This window comes from Lagenorhynchus albirostris, chromosome 11 (genome assembly GCF_949774975.1).
Source record: "Lagenorhynchus albirostris chromosome 11, mLagAlb1.1, whole genome shotgun sequence".
In the NCBI taxonomy this organism is placed as follows: domain Eukaryota; kingdom Metazoa; phylum Chordata; class Mammalia; order Artiodactyla; family Delphinidae; genus Lagenorhynchus; species Lagenorhynchus albirostris.
In genome coordinates, this window is record NC_083105.1 from 96,863,891 (window position 1) to 96,884,027 (window position 20,137).

At 39.5% G+C, this 20,137-nt stretch overlaps 1 protein-coding gene across 7 annotated transcripts in view; it reads right to left on the bottom strand.

Annotated features, from left to right (window-relative positions):
• The window catches only part of RIMKLB (ribosomal modification protein rimK like family member B), a 44,129-nt gene that overhangs the window by 15,035 nt on the left and 8,957 nt on the right, over positions 1-20,137 (bottom strand). For 6 of the 7 annotated variants that reach the window (XM_060166961.1, XM_060166955.1, XM_060166959.1 and 3 more), the window contains exons 2-3: positions 17,366-17,601; positions 902-1,132 (exon numbers count right to left, since the gene is read on the bottom strand). In XM_060166961.1, coding sequence (XP_060022944.1) covers positions 902-1,132; positions 17,366-17,540 — 406 coding nt within the window. In that variant the 5' untranslated portion in view covers positions 17,541-17,601. The remainder of the gene's footprint in view (positions 1-901; positions 1,133-17,365; positions 17,602-20,137) is intronic. The other variant, XM_060166956.1, reaches the window with a different exon arrangement.

Sequence of the window (20,137 nt, forward strand, 5' to 3'; positions counted from 1 at the left end):
CTGTAACAGGACAGGAATTTCTTTTTAAAGCCTTGTTAACTCTCCAAGCATTCTGCTGGACATTTTAAGAAATATTTTTATGAAAAAGTATACTGATTTATAGCAAGTCTGATTCTTTCCAAACTAGAAAAACTGGAAAGGCAGGAAATATATTAACATAATACTGTTTACAGTAGTGCTACTCCAAGTGTGGTCCAGTAACCCCTGCCTGTGACTTCTTTGCTACTGATATGTGTCCAAATAAATACAAAAAGAGTAAGCACAAGAAAGCAATTTGGCATTGCTCTGCTATTTTTACGGTACTTTACGTGTACTTATCCACAGCAAATGGGTCTTAAAAAAAAAAAAATAGTCCTCTACCACAGGTGATTTTAGAAGCACTGGTTTAAAGCACACCTAGTATAGTGTAATTTTCTTTAAAAATAGGGAAATATTTATGAACCATTATCATGAAAATAGTAATGAAGATAATCAGAAATTACAGAGATGACAGATTCTTTTACCTCAGGGGTTGCCACACTAAGGACTGATTGGGCATACAGCCCTTTTTTGTAATTAAGTTTTACTAGAAAACAGCCACACTCATTGTTTAAGCTTTGTCTACTGCACGTTTCACAGTACAACAGCTTTACTGAGGGTCACAAGAGAGAACTTATAGCCTGGAAAGCCCAAAATATTTACTATTTGACCCATTACAGAAAGTTTGGTCAGTCCATTCTACTCATACCATACACAGATTCATAATTCTCCTGCCCAGTTTGTTAAAACTGAAAATCGCTTCTAAGAGTTCTTCCTTGTTCATGAATTTCATTATATCACATAACCCTAATAGTTTAGTAGGGCTTTCAAAACTTATTGGTGCTCTAAAATTTAGGCTATAAATTCTTATTAGTTAACTCACCATAAGAGAAAGTATCTGGCAGAGGAACACCATGACCTGCCAACTCTTGAAACGTCCAGAACTTATTAACACAGTTCAGGATGGCTTGAGGTCGGTTCATCAACCTGCATCCCATCTTCTCCAGATGACGCAAAACAGTGATGTCACTATCACTTTGCACCCAAGGGGTTGGTACTCTCACTACCACCACCTGAGGGTAGGCAGTAATTAGTTCTCCATTGATACGAAGACCTGAAATATACAGGAATGAAACCATAACCATTAAAGGGGAATATACAATAGAGAAACAGATATATACCAAAGCTTAGGTCTCAAAACTAAATGTACTATTTTGCTAACATTTCACTGGGACAGAGAGACATTCCTCCTTAAATAATTTTCTTTTGTAAGAACAAAGAAGATGTAATAAGAAGAATGTATGCCGGGGTAAATAAATTACAGTACATGTCAATACAATGAAGTATTACATATCCATTAAAAAGAATGTCATAAATCTCTATGTTCAAAGATGGAAAGAATGTCCAGATGCATAAGGTTAAGTTTTTTAAAAGCAATTAACTCTTGTGTTTACATATGTACAGAAAATATATAAAAATGGCTTTCTCTGAGTATGTGTGGCTGGCAAGGCAGGAAGAGAAGGGCAGAATGAGGAACTTTAAAACATTTTGCTCCATGCAATTCTCTATCTTTTTTAAGTGAGGATGTATGCTTTTAGTACAAAAAGAGAATTTTCTTTCTGTAAAAAATAAATAAATGTATTTATTTATTTATTTTTGGCTGTGTGGGGTCTTCGTTGCTGCGCGCGGACTTTCTCTCGTTGTGGCGAGCAGGGGCCATTCTTCGTTGCGGTGCGCAGGCTTCTCACTGCGGTGTCTTCTCTTGTTGCGGAGCACGGGCTCTCGGCTCGCGGGCTTCAGTAGCTGTGGCTTGAAGGCTCTAGAGCGCAGGCTCAGCAATTGTGGCACACGGGCTTAGTTGCTCCGCGGCATGTGGGATCTTCCCAGACCAGGGCTTGAACCCGTGTCTCCTGCATTGGCAGGCAGATTCTTAACCACTGGGCCACCAGGGAAGCCCCAAAAAGAGAATTTTTAAAAGAGCAGTTTTCTGAGTTTTATCCAATACCATTCTCTTTTTAAAGAGGTCCCAAATAACAAAGGAACAAGGTACTTGTTGCTCCTTACAACCTACTTTCATTAAAAAATTACATATACTTATTTAAATAACATTCAAATACAAAAATATAACACATTTACCTCCCATCCAACATCCTACACAGTGTTAACAGTATGTATCAACTAACAGTTAATAGTTAACTAATAGTATGTTAATAGTATTTTCCCCACCATTATCTAATTATAGAAAAATATATATAATTTTTAGACAAATGAGATACTTTGTTTACATCATTTTATGTCACTTTCTCTCATCACTTAAAATTATACCAGACATCTAAGTCAGTGCACATATAACTGTATTGGGCTCAACAGAATTATATTTAAAGATACACCACATGATCAATCCCTTACTCATGGACATTCATTCATTGAATAAACATTAAGTAATTACTATGTGTCAGATTCTTTTCTAAAAGTTGGGAATAGATTGGTAACTAAGGCAGATAAGGTCCTTGACTAGTCACTGTACTCTATATACATTTACATACCCAGGACTTTTATAGTGAGTGAGTGAGTGAGTGTGTGTGTGTGTGTGTGTGTGTGTGTGTGTGTGTGTATGTACACCGTATTCTTTATACATTCATCTGTCAATGGACACTTAGTTTGCTTCCACGTTGTAATTCTTATAAATAAAGCTGCTATGAACATGGGGGTGCAGATAAATCCTCAAGATAGTGATTTCATTTCCTTGAGGTAACATGCTGGATCCACAATTCTGAGCCAAAAGAGATTTTATCTATTCTGATTAAGGGAACTGAGGTTATGTGCTTGATATTACCTGTTGATACTTCACACCATCCCCATCTTTTACTCCCTCCCTGTATGGCATGGACTAGAAGCACTTCCTACTCTCCCTTGCCAGCAGGATTCTATTTTGAGAATCCACCAATGAGAGACAATTACACAAAATTTTAAAGGTCAAAGAGAAGTAGAAGTCATTCTCCAGGGGCAGCTGGTAGCGCTGTGGTCATCAGCAGATGTGAGGTTTTTTGCCAAAGCCTTCAGGCATTGTCCTTGCAGTCGTTCACTGACCATGCTGCTACAGGCATCTTGAGATCAGCAGCAGCGGATTCCTGCAATCCTACATTTTCTCATTTCCTGGGCTTTTGTGCTGACTTGCCTCAACAGGAAAATCTAAACAGCATTTTACTTGAAATCAGAAAAAAGCCTAGTGACCAAATTGGGAGTTAAAAGGGGACATGGAGAATGGGAAAGGTGAAAAGGGAACCCAGTTTACGGCAAAAGATGCTGCCTCTGGGTGTAGATATGAAAGATTCTGGTGATAAAATCAAAGTAGAACTATTCTGTAACAGTTGAAGTACGGATGGGAACTATACAGATGTGTATATAAAATACACATGTGTATTACAGGTGTGTAAAATAATTCATATCTGGTAGTGTGGAGTGTGTGTGTGCTTACAGAAGGAATCAGCCCAAGACTTAATACCTAAAGAAATGGGGATGTATAGGCTGAAAAAAGAAAAAGAAAAAATGGCAATTCCTAGGACTGGATTTGATGAATCTCAGTTAAGGGACACAAGAAAGAAGCAAAAACCTGAGGAAAAATGAGTCAAAAAACCAGGAAAATCTAGTTTTAAGTAGTAATATGAAAAATAAGAAAAGTCAGTGTTACCTGGAGAGAATAATCAAATTCGTTAAATGAAACAGAGGTAAAACAAAGATCGAGTTTGGGAAAACTTGAGTGATCAGGAAAAGAGACACTGTCAAGAGAAAATTCATCCATTATGACATTATCTTCTCATTTCCCTAAAATGGAGATACTTTTTGCGCCTTTTAAGAAAGGGGATAGAGAAGGCAATGTGTTCCACTCCCGGTCTGCTGCCAACAGAAATTGGGAATATGGGAGTACTTTATCCAAAGCACAGTCAGATCTGCATAGTACACTATATGGGCATTACTGAGGATGGAAAGAAATTCAATGCCTCCAGTAACAGAAACAGACACTTTATTATCCTAGACAAGCAGAAGGTGATCTGAGACTGCCCAGAAAGAAGGGCAGGTACAGATGAATGTGAGCAAAAACAAAAAGGCAAAGTATTACTGATCTCTTGAGTACTCTTAGTAAATACCACTCATCTTTGATGCAGAGCTTATAAAACTGAAATATAGGGAGGATGACTCTTTTCCTTAGATCCCTGTTATTCATTATACACATGCACAATTCCACTCTACTCATTGTGAAAACAGCTAGTCCAATTCAATGTGCTACCAGTCAGCTTTGCTTTCAATTCCACTTCTTCAAGCGTATACTGTCTTTTTTGCTCATCATCTTAAACAGCAACTTATGAAACTATTCATCTAGTTTTGTTTCATACTGGGATAGAGATTTCAATATAAATATTTTGGGTAAGTTTTGAATTAAGTGTATGATTAAACATTAAAAGCCGGGCTTCCCTGGTGGCGCAGTGGTTGAGAATCTGCCTGCTAATGCAGGGGACACGGGTTCGAGCCCTGGTCTGGGAGGATCCCACATGCCACAGAGCAACTAGGCCCGTGAGCCACAACTACTGAGCCTGCGCGTCTGGAGCCTGTGCTCCGCAACGAGAGGCCGCGATAGTCAGAGGCCCACGCAACACGACAGAGTGGCCCCCGCTTGCCACAACTAGAGAAAGCCCTCGCACAGAAAACGAAGACCCAACACAGCAAAAATAAATTAATTAATTAATAAACTCCTACCCCCAACATCTTAAAAAAAAATTAAAAGCCAATAAATAATGAGTTAACCTTAGAATAGCAATGAGGTTGGGAACAATTTTTATTCCTACATTTTTTAGATAAAAATGTATTATGTATTAAAAGGCTGCTACTGTTGTCAAGGCAGAGTGAGAAAGTGCTGAGGGCTGATTATTCTCCCAAGTTGAAAGATTCCTTTGGGATATTAATAATCTCCTTGCCAGTAATTAAGCGGGAAATCTCTCATGTAGCCTGCTCTACACCTGTGCTTTTTGAAACTAGTTTGGCTACATGATAAGTACTAGGTGTTTTCATCCTCAGGAAATAAGGATAGGCTTATCTGCTGACTGGCATTTCTTTTTCTTCCATCCTTTACTATTCCAGAGGATTTACCAGGACCTCTGGAATCACTTTAAAGCTAACAAATTTTAAGAATTTAAACTGGAAGTTTCCAATGAAGGAGCTATTTGTACACAATTAAAAAGCGACACAGTCTCTGTGCCAAAAATCAAGGATGCACTCAAAGATTAAGACAGATGAGTTACTGGAACACGGGAGACAGCCTGAAAGAGCTTTCATTTAGCCAAATTTCAAAGAAAAAAAAACGACTAACAATGCAAAAAAAAAGCTCATTATTCTATAATGATAATGGAGAAGGGGGGCTCATTTGCTATCACTTGAGGAACTATTACATAAATCTGTATTCTAAAAACTGGTAGGGACTTCCCTGGTGGCGCAATGGTTAAGAATCCGCCTGCCAATGCAGGGGACGCGGGTTCGAACCCTGGTCAGGAAACTAAGATCCACAGGCCACAGGACAACTAAGCCTGCGTGCTACAACTACTGAGCCCATGTGCCACAACTACTGAAGCCTGCGCGCCTAGAGCCCCTGCTCTGCAACAAGAAAAGCTACCACAATAAGAAGCCCACGCTCTCCGCAACTAGAGAAAGCCCACACGCAGCAACAAAGACCAATGCAGCCAAAAATAAATAAATTTATTAAAAAATAAAGAAATAAAAACTGGTAAATAATGAGGAACAACTACATTTATGCCCCCATTTCAGGAGGAGCTATTTATCACCAGTAGGAAAAGGTCTTCTCTAGAGAAGAATGTCAATTAATATAGAAGGAATAGCAAAATTAGAAAAATCACCATTTTGCAAATCCCAATGAAATATCAAAATATCATTATAAGGGGGGCTTCCCTGGTGGCGCAGTGGATGAGAGTCCTCCTGTCGATGCAGGGGACACGGGTTCGTGCCCCGGTCCGGGAAGATCCCACATGCCGTGGAGCGGCTGGGCCCATGAGCCATGGCCGCTGAGCCTGCGTGTCCGGAGCCTGTGCTCCGCAACGGGAGAGGCCACAACAGTGAGAGGCCTGCGTACCGCAAAAAAAAAAAATAATAATAATCATTATAAGGAAAGGTGGATGGGATATCTGTATAGTGCCAAAATATCAAAGAATTGCTAGGCAAAAGATAAAAATAGATTTTTCTAACAGACCATGCAGACACTACCTGTCCCAGTGATCAAACTTATCCTGGACAGTGGCACAGACTATCATTTTGGGCCTCCTGGAAGAACGCACTGTGAAGCATCCATGGTCAACTAAGAGGTAACTGTGTGCACAAAACACATGAACTCTATCTAATGATGCCAACTCGCAGGAAGCTTCAGGAGGCAGACATCGCAAGAAAACTATCACACAAATCCAGGATATGAGACATTGTTCTGATCACTTCAAAAAGTTGATGTCACTTTAGAAATAAAGATGGGAAGAATGTCTAGAGTCAGAAAGACTAAGTAGACATTATATCCAAATACAATGCATGAACCTTATAGAGCCTGATTTGAAAATAACTGAAAAAGGTATTTTGGAATCAACTGCGACAATCTGATTCTAGAGTATATATGAGATGATATTAAAGAGTTTACTTTTCTTAGGCGTGCTAATTGTGTTGGCTGATAGGGAACAACATCCTTATTTTTTGGCCTCAGATACTGAAATATTTAGGGGTGAACATTAAGATAGCTACTTGTATTCAAAAGATAATGACTCTCTCAAAAAGCTGTGTGTAATGTACATAATGTTTATACATACTAGGAGAAAGAGATATTAAAGAACTATGACAGGGGGTTACTATTGAACACTCAATCTAGGTAGCAAGAGTATACCTGTTCATAATTCTAGTCTTTCAGCTTTTCTCTTCGTTTAAAATTCTTAATGAAAACCCGATTTGGAGGGGAGAATCCAAGACGTATCAAATTCTTAAGTATTCTCTAAAGAGAACTGATGCTGGTCATTCCAGTTTCAAAATCTCTGGGTTTTACTGCTCAGCTTTTCATTTTTTTTTTTTAAATGCTTTCTCATCCTTTCTCTCACCAAAAGCCCATTTACTATTCTGCCAGTGACCCATCTCCCTTGCCATTTATGTTTCAAGTGCTACTACTGCAGTAAAAACTTTATATTAGTTCATCTTGGAAGGCGGAAGAGGGAAGACTAACTGAAAGCTAAAGTAACTTGCTAAAGGCAGTCAAAACCAAATCTAGGACAAGAAATCTAACCTGTTCTTTCTCAGGCTGTGAGTTCTACTTAGAAAAAGCAAGGAGTCAGGGTAAGAGATTTATAACTTCTGAGCTCCCTACTTCCAGCTAAATTCACATAACAAACTTTAGTTGTTTAGGTCAATAATCCAGAATGCTAATCCATTACTTAACTGACAAAGCTATTAAATTCACCACCACATGTAAAATAAAAGGGGCTATATTAACAAAAAAGACGAGATAATTCTGAACGTTTTAAAATACTCAACTCACTATAAATCTATTTATCAATTAATCTACTTTAGGACATTAAAAAAAGATTGCAGCAAGAGGGCTTAAGTCACACGGACCTGGTGCCTACTATAAATGCAAAACTGTCGTCACATGAGAATTGTCCTCCTAAGCTTTTTTTTTAAAAAATCACTGGCTTGGGGCTTCCCTGGTGGCGCGGTGGTTGAGAGTCCGCCTGCCGATGCAGGGGACACGGGTTCGTGCCCCGGTCCGGGAAGATCCCACAAGTCGTGGAGCGGCTGGGCCCGTGAGCCATGGCCGCTGAGCCTGCAAGTCCTGAGCCTGTGCTCCGCCAACGGGAGAGGCCACAACAATGAGAGGCCCGCGTACAGCAAAAAAAAAAAAAAAAAAAAAAAAAATCACTGGCTTGGGACTTCCCTGGCGGTCCAGTGGTAAAGAATCCGCCTTCCAATGCACGGGACGCGGGTTCGATCCATGGTCGGGAAACTAAGGTCCTACATGCCGCGCAGCAACTAAGCCTGCGCACCCCAACTATTGAGCTCTCGCATCTCAACAAGAAAGCCCAAGTGCCGCAAACTACAGAGCCCATGCGCTCCGGAGCCCACATGTCACAACTAGAGAGAAGCCCGCGCACTGCAAAGAAGAGCCTGCACGCCATAAGGCAAGATCCCGCATGCCTCAATGAAGATCCCATGTGCCGCAACTAAGACCCGACGCAGGCAGGGGGGATAAATAAATGAATATTTAAAAAGTTATCACCTTAAAAAAATCACTGGCTAGTTTCCCCCACCAGGTCCCAAAAATGTAGGATGAAAAGTAATTACCCAAATTTTGAGGAGAATAGGACAAGTGGTAATGGAAATTTACAGTACCAAGGGTCAGATAATTCTCAAAATAGTTATACAACACTAAAAAGTCTTTATTAAGGCTGGGTTAGAACTCATACATCTAAGTTATCAAATATCAAAAACAAGAATAAAAGAATCCATTCTTTTGAGAATATACATGCCTTTTCTATCTGCTTACCTGCTTCCTACGAAGATATATTTTATGTTTCCTATCAAACAACCCCTGTTTAACATCCTCAGCAATCCTTTTCCTGTCCAATTTGTTTCCAAGCCTTATCTCACTATTAATCCCAGGTAGCAAGAAAATTTTTCTCTTCAATGGTATGCTCTTTGGGGAACGATAAGGAACCAATAAAATTCCTTTCCCAGGTCCATCAGTGGTACTGGAAGAAACAAAAGGAAGTCTACTGTAACAGTGTGCCTCATTATCACTGAGCAATGCCACTTTGCAGCTGACCATCATGTGTTTGAAAAAAAGAGAGAAAAGGAGAAAGAGATGAGGAAAGTCAGATTACGACTCTCTGTTTTAAAAACATCTTTTATTGAAGGTAATGACTGGCCAGCTTCTGCTCTAAGTACCTTTAAAAAATACAGAATCTGGGGGTCAAGACAACTGACCCTACCCCAAAAAGCAGGTAGGACATATCAAATGTAGAGAAAATGTGATGCCACTAGCTAAATAATTCTAATTAATTTTATAAATGCTGGCATTCAAGCTCTGCATGTTTGAGTACATTCTCTTTACCTTTTCTGTAGATAGAAAAAAAATGGCTCAGAAGAGAATACTTCATGAAAGTGATAAAAAGATAAAATACCCTTAAAGGACTCATCCACTTATCCACTCATTCTTTTATTCATTCAAAAACATTGAGCATCTATTTTAAGATACTCTGAGCCTTGGGATAAAGTCCTAGCCCCACTTAAACAGTTTTGAGGAGGATGATGGGGGAAAGTGCATGTTAAGTATTTGATAAAGATTGGCACATAGTAAGTGGTTAATAATTGTTAGTGGCTATCAATTACTCTTAGTTTACAATGGTGGGTTGGGGTAGGCTGACGGCACATGTGGTAGCTGTTGATTCTTCATCTTTTTTTCCTCAACTCCCAAGCAAACTTGATTTATTTGATAACTGATGCATAAGGTCTCAGTATTAGAAGCAAGAAGACATATTTCTATTTTGCTAACATGAAAACTTTATGAATTTTTTTCTATTATCCAAATATGAAATGTTATTATCTAACCAAAATTACATTTTCTTCCCCCATAAGATAGCAATCTATACTGAAATAGTTTAAAAGAAAACTGTATAGAAGAAAACTGGGGAAATGTATCATTTAGGTCGCTATTAATGAATCCAGCCATAAAAAGTTACAGCAGTCTCCCAGCAACAGACTAATGTAAAAAAGGGGAGAGTGTAAGCAAAGTATCTTTGTGATGTCCTTTAAATGTCAAGTCCCTGTCCACTTTGGTTTTCTCCTTTGTTTTGTTTTTGCGGTTCGCGGGCCTCTCACCGTTGTGGCCTCTCCCGTTGTGGAGCACAGGCTCCGGACACACAGGCTCAGCGACCATGGCTCACGGGCCCAGCCGCTCCGCGGCATGTGGGATCTTCCTGGACCGGGGCACGAACCCATGTCCCCTGCATCAGCAGGCAGACTCTAAGCCACTGCGCCACCGGGGAAGCCCCCTGTCCACTTTGAAAAAGAGTAATAAACTTTTTAACAGTGGCTCCAGGTTAAAGACATTTATATCAGTCTGTTCTAACCTCCTTTTGGCAATCGAGAGCAGGTGACCTAACTGCATGATATCTAGAAATTTCTCTACTTGTCAAGGAGAGAATTTACCAGCAGACTTAATTTAGCAGTATCAAGACAACCAGTCTGACCAACTGCAAAAGAGTTTAGTTTAAAAACTAAATCAGCCAGGATAGCTAGATCTAACTAGTTCTAAAGCAGAAGCTGTTTTCATTATATCACAAGAATTCCCTCCAAAGCCCTAGCAGCATGACAGCTGGAAGACTCCTTTCAACAAGAATATACTCTAATGGTTATTAGGTTAGACCTATAATCCTAAATACTGGAAAGCCCCTGAATTTTGTTACTTGCCTTGAAGGAAGAATTTAGAGATTTGAGCTCCTCATCATTCCTTTGCTTTAAGTTCCCCAATGCCTTCAGAAGGCCATTCAGTATCAGGTTTCCAAATCCCTCATACTCTTTAAAAAAAGTTGCCTGTGGCAGTACCTAACAGATTCCAAGGCTTTATCTTCAAAAAGACCATGATTCCAAGTGAATAAAAGTAATTACTTAATTACCAGTTTCACCACTGTGTACCATGGGTTAGGAGATTCCCACTCTGAAATAAAAAAGGTAGTATTAATTGATTTCTGCCCTATCTATGCCAAGTAACCATGTCTCTGAGCATCTATTTTTGGCAATATGCTCTCTGGAATTAATTTCTGTCACGGGGAAGGTTATTTGATTTGTAAGCAATTAAAATATCTCTAGTTAACTTGAGCAAGAAACAACCTATAATCTCATCAAAGTGCCATACCAAAAATGATTAAATTCCAAACTTTCTCCTTCCATCCTTGAGTCAAAAATTTCATCAGTTCAAACGTTCTCTCCATTTATTTTAATTTTATTAAGAAAACTCCTAAACAGAAAATAAAAATACTATAATGAATCCAATGTACCATCACCTACTTTCAACCTTGTTGAGAGTCACAGTAGTCTAGCGCATCCCTGTCCTCTTGAACCCTTTCTTTTCCCTAAAGGTAACCACACTTGGAAAATTATGATTTATCCTTCTATTAACTATTTTTTAAACCAGCAAAAGTTACAGTCACATACCCATCCTCCCCTTAGAAAATAGTATACGCCCTTTTTCCTAACAATAATTTCACTTAACAATGTTGTATTTTATGAAGTAGGTTTTCAGCATGTATCTCAAAATAAGGACTCTTGGGCACATACATTTTCTTAACTGGGACACAAGAAGCACTAATCAAAAAGTAAGAAAAAATAAACCATACTTAATTAAATTTAAAAACTTTCACTGACCAGAAGATGCCATTAACAGAGTAAAAAAGGCAAGCCACAGAGTGAGAGAAGATATTCACAGTACATGTATCCGGTAAGAGACTTTTCCCCAGAATATAATACAAGACTACAAAACAAAAAGAGACACACACCAATTAAAAATGAGTACAGGGGCTTCCCTGGTGGTGCAGTGGTTGAGAGTCCACCTGCCGATGCAGGGGACACGGGTTCGTGCCCCAGTCTGAGAAGATTCCACATGCCACGGAACGGCTGGGCCTGTGAGCCATGGCCGCTGAGCCTGCGCGTCCAGAGCCTGTGCTCCATGACGGGAGAGGCCACAACAGTGAGAGGCCCGCGTACCGCAAAAAAAAAAAAAAAAAAAAAGAGTACAGAGAGGATTCCGGGAAGATGGAGGAGTAGGGAGCATCAGGACTCTGTCTCGCCACCTAAACAACAAATGCATTGTCAATCTGTTGAAGGATAATGAAGGAAAATACTGGCATGGTAAGTGCAGTTAATTTTCATCGATTTCAGCTCTAGAAAAGTATCAACTACCCATCCCCCATTCTTTAGCAATACTGCACTTGGTTCTGGAGCAGCTGACATGCCTTGCAGGAGCCAGGGTGGTCTATTAGGACGCTGCCCTCCAAATATCCGGCATCTCTGCTCTGATGGCTGGATGCAGCTTCTGATCAGAGGTGCAGACAAAGAGGCCAGTAGCCATTTTTGTTGTACCACTCCTCCCACTTTTACAAGCCCCTCCCCTTCCAGCTGAAGTCACTTCCAGGGGACTTATTTATTTCTTCAAATATCCTCTTTGCCCCTTTGTCCCTTGTAATTTTTCCCCTCAGAAGCCATACACTAAACACTAGGACATTCAACTGCAAATATGGGGAAAATTAAAAAGTGACTGCAAGTGCCTAGGCAAAGGTTCAGAAAAGACCTTAGAAGACATTAAGATTGCACCTTAGGCTGATCTGAGGTACAGAGACAGCCTATGACAATCAAAACAACAAAAACAGTAAACAAAAACCAGCAAACCCTGGGGAAGGGGGAGACTGATTTCCAGAGTTTCCACATTAGATTCAAATGTACAGAATTCAACAAAAACTCACAAGGCATAGAGAAAAACCAAGAAAGTATGGCCACTAAAAGGAATGAAATAAATCAACAGATACCATTCCTGAAGTCCTAATTAATGGCAGAGAGATTAGACAAAGACATTAAAAGAAACTACCTTAAACATGCTCAAAGAACTAAAGAAAGATGTGAAGAAAGTCAAAGAAACAATGTGTGAACAAAATGTTAATACCAGTAGACAGAAAACATAAAAAAGAAACCAATAAGTAATTCTGGAGCTGAAAGGTACAATAACAGAAATGAGAATTCACTTAGAGAGATTCAAAGCAGATATGAGCAGACAGAAGAATCAGTGAACTTACACATTGTGGGAGTCCCAGGAAGGTTGGGGCGGGGAGGTGGGCGAGGGGGGGGGTGTTGTGCAGAGATAATATTTGATGAAATAGTGACTGAACACCTCCCAAATTTGATGAAAGACATGAATATAAACATGTAAGAAGCTCAACAGTCTCCACCTTATGAACTCAAACAGACACATGTTGATACACTATACTTAAACTTTCAAAACCCAGGACAAAGAGAGAATTTTGAAAAAAGCAAGACAGAAGCAAATCATCACATTCTATGGATCCTCAATAAAATTATCAGCAGATTTCTCATCAGAAACTTTGGAGGCCAGAAGACAGGGGTCTAATACGTTCACAGTGCTAAAAGAAAAACTGCCAACCGAAACTCCTACATCCAGCAAAACTCTAATTCAAAAAAGAGGTAGAAACTACCACTGGCATTTTTCACAGAACTAGAACAAAAAATTTCACAATTTGTATGGAAACGCAAAAGACCCCAAATAGCCAAAGCAACCTTGAGAAAGAAAAATGGACCTGGAGGAATCAGGCTTCCTGAATTCAGACTATACTACAAAGCTACAGTAATCACAACAGTATGGTACTGGCACAAAACCAGAAATATAGATCAATGGAACAGGATAGAAAGCCCAGAGATAAACCCACGCACATATGGTCGCCTTATCTTTGATAAAGGAGGCAAGAATATATAGTGGAGAAAAGACAGCCTCTTCAATAAGTGGTGCTGGGAAAACTGGACAGCTACATGTAAAAGAATGAAATTAGAACACTCCCTAACACCATACACAAAAATAAACTCAAAATAGATTAAAGACCTAAATGTAAGGCCAGACACTATCAAACACTTAGAGGAAAACATAGGCAGAACACTCTATGACATACATCACAGCAAGATCCTTTTTGACCCACCTCCTAGAGAAATGGAAATAAAAACAAAAATAAACAAATGGGACCTAATGAAACTTGAAAGCTTTTGCACAGCAAAGGAAACCATAAACAAGACGAAAAGACAACCCTCAGAATGGGAGAAAATATTTGCAAATGAAGCAACTGACAAAGGATTAATCTCCAAAATTTACAAGCAGCTCATGCAGCTCAATATCAGAAAAACAAACAACCCAATCCAAAAGTGAGCAGAAGACCTAAATAGACATTTCTCCAAAGAAGATATACAGATTGCCAACAAACACATGAAAGAATGTTCAACATCATTAATCATTACAGAAATGCAAATTAAAACTACAATGAGATATCATCTCACACCGGTCAGAATGGCCATCATCAAAAAACCTACAAACAATAAATGCTGGAGAGGGTGTGGAGAAAAGGGATCCCTCTTGCACTGCTGGTGGGAATGTGAATTGGTACAGCCACTATGGAGAACAGTATGGAGGTTCCTTAAAAAACTAAAAATAGAACTACCATACGACCCAGCAATCCCACTACTGGCCATATACCCTGAGAAAACCATAATTCAAAAAGAGACATGGGGCTTCCCTGGTGGTGCAGTGGTTGAGAGTCCGCCTGCCGATGCAGGGGACACGGGTTCATGCCCCAGTCTGGGAAAGTCCCACATGCCGCGGAGCAGCTAGGCCCGTGAGCCATGGCCACTAGGCTTGCGTGCCCGGAGCCTGTGTTCTGTAACGGGAGAGGCCACAACAGTGAGAGGCCTGCGTACGCAAAAAAAAAAAAAAAGAGACATGTACCAAAATGTTCATTGCAGCTCTATTTACAATAGCCAGGACATGGAAGCAACCTAAGTGTCCATCAACAGATGAATGGATAAAGAAGATGTGGCACATATATACAATGGAATATTACTCAGCCATAAAAAGAAACGAAATTGAGTTATTTGTAGTGAGGTGGAGGGACCTAGAGTCTGTCATACAGAGTGAAGTAAGTCAGAAAGAGAAAAACAAATAACGTATGCTAACACATATATATGGAATCTAAGAAAAAACAAAGGTCATGAAGAACCTAGGGGCAAGACGGGAATAAAGACACAGACCTACTAGAGAATGGACTTGAGGATATGGGGAGGGGGAAGGGTAAGCTGTGACAAAGTGAGAGAGTGGCATGGACATATATACACTACCAAACGTAAAATAGATAGCTAGTGGGAAGCAGCCGCATAGCACAGGGAGAGCATAGCACAGGGAGATCAACTCGGTGCTTTGTGACCACCTAGAGGGGTGGGATAGGAGGGTGGGAGGGAGGGAGACGCAAGAGGGAAGAGATATGGGAACATACGTATGTGTATAACTGATCCACTTTGTTATAAAGCAGAAACCAACACACCATTGTAAAGCAATTATACTCCAATAAAGAGGTTAAAAAAAAAAAAGAGGGAGAATTTAAGACATTCACAGAAAAGCAAAAGTTGAGGGAGTTCGTGAACCTGTAAGGTGAAATGAAAGGACATCTACCAGTAACTCAAATTCGTATGGAAAAATAAATATCTCAATAAAGGTAAATAAATGGGCAATTAGAAAAGCTAACATTACTGTAACAATAGTTTGTAACTGTACTTCAGAATTTAGAGATCAATGTAATTCAAGAAAAAATAAACAATCATTAGTATAAAAGCTAGTATTGCTATAACTTTCGTTTGTAACTCCAACTCTTGTTTTCTATATAACTTAAGAGACTGGTGCATTTAAAAGGATTATCATTTTATATTTTTGGCCACAAAATGAATAAAGGTGTAATTTTGTGACATCAACAAATGAAAGGGGTGGAGACAGAGTGGTAAAGGAGCAGAGTGTTTGCATGTTACTGAAGTTTGGCTGGTATAAATTCAAATTAGAGTAGTATAACCTAAGGATGTTAAATGTAATCCCCATGGTAAACGCAAAAAGCAAATGAAATATACACAAAAGGAAATAAAAGGAATGTAAAGATTTCTACAAAAATGTCAACCAAACACAAAAGAAGACACTAATACAGGAGACATCAATAAAATCGGCAAAACTTTATCTAGATGGACTAAGAAAACGAGGGAAGACTCAAGTTACTAAACTCAGAAATCAAAGGGGGAACATTACTACCGATTCTACAGAAATAAAAAATATTATAGGAGAATGCAGCAGTCCCCTTATCCACAGTTACCACAGTTAACTGTGGTCCAGAAATATTAAGGTGTACTGAAATATATGAGCAAAGACAAAGAAACAGCAATGAGCACAAATGACATTGAGCTTTCATAGTGAACATACTGACCCAAGGCAAACAATACAGACTAATAAGAGACAAGGTTGGACAAATGGTCTATCTGCAGCATTTACAGCAGAGTTAACAATATGTGAGAAGAGGAATTTTATTCTAATTTATCCACTTAATTCTTCAAGAGTCTGTTTCCTCACCTGTAAAATGATAATATTACCTTCCTTACAAGATGGTATGAGATTTAAATAATTCAAAATATGCGAAATGTAAAAAAAAACCTAGAAACTCCTGGATTTATGGGACATGCATCAATGAAAAGTCTTTAAAATAAGATTAGATTTAATGTTATAGGGAAGCAGAGAGTTTCTGAAGGTTTTATCATGTTAAGATGATAAAAGTAGTGTTTAATGAATGAGAAAGGGCTAGAAAGGAAAGACTTTTGAAAAAGACTTAGAGGGCTGCTGCAGCATTAAAATTTGGGGCCCTAAGATCCTGACCCAGGACAGTAAGAAGTAGAAGTCAGAATAGCTGTGGCTTGGGGGGAAAAAAGCAACAGAATTTTGTGGCATAAATGGCTCTTAAGGATGCATTAGGTCAAAAGAGACAGAGACAGAAAAGCTGAAATAAGCCCATGAGTGAAATTACCTTAAAAGCAGATCTGTACTCTGCATTATTAATTCTCACAATAACCACCTCTCCCTAATAGAAAGGACCAATTTAACTGTAACAAATCCTTTTACAGAGCTTAAAGATTCCTGCAAGTCAGTCCTAAAGAATTTCTACACATTTCCAAAATATCTTCCCCTAGTAATCTGAAAACAATATGAACTACTGAAAATATTAAAAATACTTATCACCAATTAAGTCAAATCATTTGGACACTTTTATCCAGAAAGAAAAGATGTATTTAACACCACACATATAAAGCATCTTATAAAGAAAAAAGAAAATGAGAATTACACATGGATTTTGATCAATTTACTAAAAGGACCCTGATGGGGTACAAATTCCCCCATAGAGGCACCTTATAAACAAGGCATTTTAAAAATAGAAAACAATGATGGAAGAAAACTAGTAGGTTATCTTTAATTTCCCTCCCAACTATTTCCTAAATAATACAATAAGGGATTTAACAAATACCGGTGTTGCCATTTCTTCCATAAAATATACTAGATTTTTAGACTAGATGATACTTAGTAATAATAAGGCTATTAACAAATCCTTTGCCCTAATTATTCCTAAAATACGCAGAGTCACCAAATTCTAAGTAAAAATGCAAAGAAGTTACTTAACTGTAGACTTACCCAGGTTTCCTTGCTCGACTGTTAGCACCACCTCATCCATCACCACAGCCCTAAAGTCCAGTTCCTCCTCACAACATTTGGCCTTTAATGCTCGTAAGATCTCTTTTTGGGGATAGTCTTCCCTGATTCGACGATCTGTCAAAAACCACAACTTGGCGGCCACAGAGCTACACATCTTGCTCTGCCTGTTCTTCCTTTTCTGGGATTACTTCCTCCTGAATACAGGCTCCTTCTAGCTGGAAGAGAAGATATACATACAAAGTAAATCGAGAAACTACTCAATTTTTTGCTTTCACACAAATCACACCATGATTATATACTAGCTATGAAAAACAGGAACTATACCCTGTCTTCTCCGTCACTACAAACTCGAACAAATTATGTATATTCATGTATCTATAGCTATTGTTCAATTATCTTCCTTTATTTCATATATGTATAGTTTCTTATAAACATTTATAGGTATGCTTAAAAATCAGATGGTAGCACATATTACTAGATGAGCATCAACAATGATGTCATTCACATAGCAACTTTAGTCAAAATAAGTAATTTGAGAATGTGGGGGGAAAAATTTGAATAACTGCCAAAGTTATTTAAATAAATGCCGAAGTTCATTCACTAAAATTTGTTTTTCAGTCAGGAGACAGCATGCTCTTACTCACTGTTTTTATTCTATTTTTAAACAGAATTTTTCTTAAACAAACATAGCTTGTTTACTAGAATGTCACCAAGAGTTCTGCTTCTCAGGGTTTGTATCATGAGCAAGACAACTGAAAGTCATTTTCATGAGAAGAAGAAAAAAGTTACAAGTTTTACTAACAAGCATAATAGGTGATTTCTAATATTATCCCAGATGACATGGCAAACCTAACACAGAAGGACAGGACAAGGGCAAGGAATAGAGGAAGCAACGGCCATACAGATGGACGGCTTCCAGCATCACAGCAGCCGGAACTGGTCCCTTATGCACCGTTCACGTGCTTTCCACAGTCTCAGCCAGAAGGGCCTGCTCCACAGATGCACACAGTAAGAGCAGAACATCATGGGACAGAGACACTACCACACACACACACACGCACACACACACCACCCCCTCCCTCAAGACCTTGACCTGTCCTGCCTACCACACTCACCCACCTGCCTGGGGACCCACAGTCTCAAAGGCATCAGGGGACTGGAGCTCAATTCACACATGAGGAACATGGGATGTGGCCTTCCAGGCGAATGGAAAGGGTCTCACTCAGAAGGAAAAGCTCCACAAGTCACACCAGAGCATCTAATGTAGAGATGTCCAGTTTCCCTTGAGAGGGGAACTATAAAAATGCCCTTAAAATGTTTACAATTGGGTAGGTTTTGAAGCAACCTGTCACTGACCTCCAATACTCCGAATCCACGTCTGTGCCTCCCCTGACACTTAGTTCTTGACCACTGTCTGTTCTATGATTGACTTCATTGCATGAAATTGCACTGCATTACTAGGGCAGTTGTGGACCCAGTAGAAATCAGGATGGGATGTTATAGCCACTGGCAACTGGGAAGCAGTTATGGCATGTCAGCTTTCAGGAAAATGCCCAGGCCACAACCGTAACACAACATGGTGTTTTCAGTGATTCCATAACCAGACAATAAAAACACTCCAGGACTGCAATCTCACAGTCATGCAGCAACTCCTAAGAGATGATGCCAATGGGCATATCCATCTTGTCTGGCTTCATGGCCACAGCCCTGATATCCTCATGTAAAGTTTGGGTGTTTCTACACTGGTGTGCAACCAACAACTAACAACAGACTCATATCAGGCTCCCCATCGCCTTTCATTTTCTTTTTAATGAAAGGGCTCGAAATCCTCATGAACCTAGGGTTCTAAGAAAGAAAATGATTCCTCTCTCTGTCTGGAAGACATGAAGCAAAGGTAGAGAGCATCATTGGCCGCAACTGGACCACATTCTTTCAGGGGGGATGCCCACAGCCCCTAATCTGGAACTGGAGGAATGCTCTCGCCTTACAGAAGAAGTGGTACCATGGGAGCTGTCACCTTGTCCTGAACTGAGGTATCTTCAGTTTGATCACGTAGAATACATTTTCTTTATCACTTTCAAAAGATTTTTGCATTATGCCCTGGTTTTCCTGTAAAAATTTGTAGAGGTATGCAACACTGTATTCCAACTCAGTCTTCCTGTACAAGTAAATGACATCACCAGTTTCTAAAAGACAAAGTGTGCTTAACATCCCTCAGCTGACTGGTGTTGGTATCTTCAAGTAACACCTGTCTAGATTTTTTATCTACTATAATTTTAGTCATCTCCAGAGACCAGTTTATTGCCAGGGAGTGAAAGGGCACAACCTCTTCTCTGCCCGGTGGTCCCCCCCAGTTTCCATCGGAGGATGAGCGGCTGACCATCCTTGGTGCCCAGGGATACTGCTGTAGTGACTGTTCGCCTTTTTCAGACTGTTCCGTTGGGATTCACATTTAACAATACCCAGGAAACAGGTAAAGACGCCAGCCACAAAGCAGAGGCTCTGCATCTCCAACAGCCCTCCTGGCCTGAAAGGCCACCAATGCATTCCTATAGGCCAGGCAGAGACCAATAGGTTGGTATCTCCTCCCTGACTATGATTTTAAAACATCTACTTTTCTCTTTTTTTTCCCCATCTGTTAATATCAAGGAAAAAGACAAAACAAAAAAGCTGATAAAAAGTCAAAAGCGTTAACAGTAAACCTACACAGCCTAGGAGCACAAAGTATGCCAATAAAAGGTCAGTACTGAC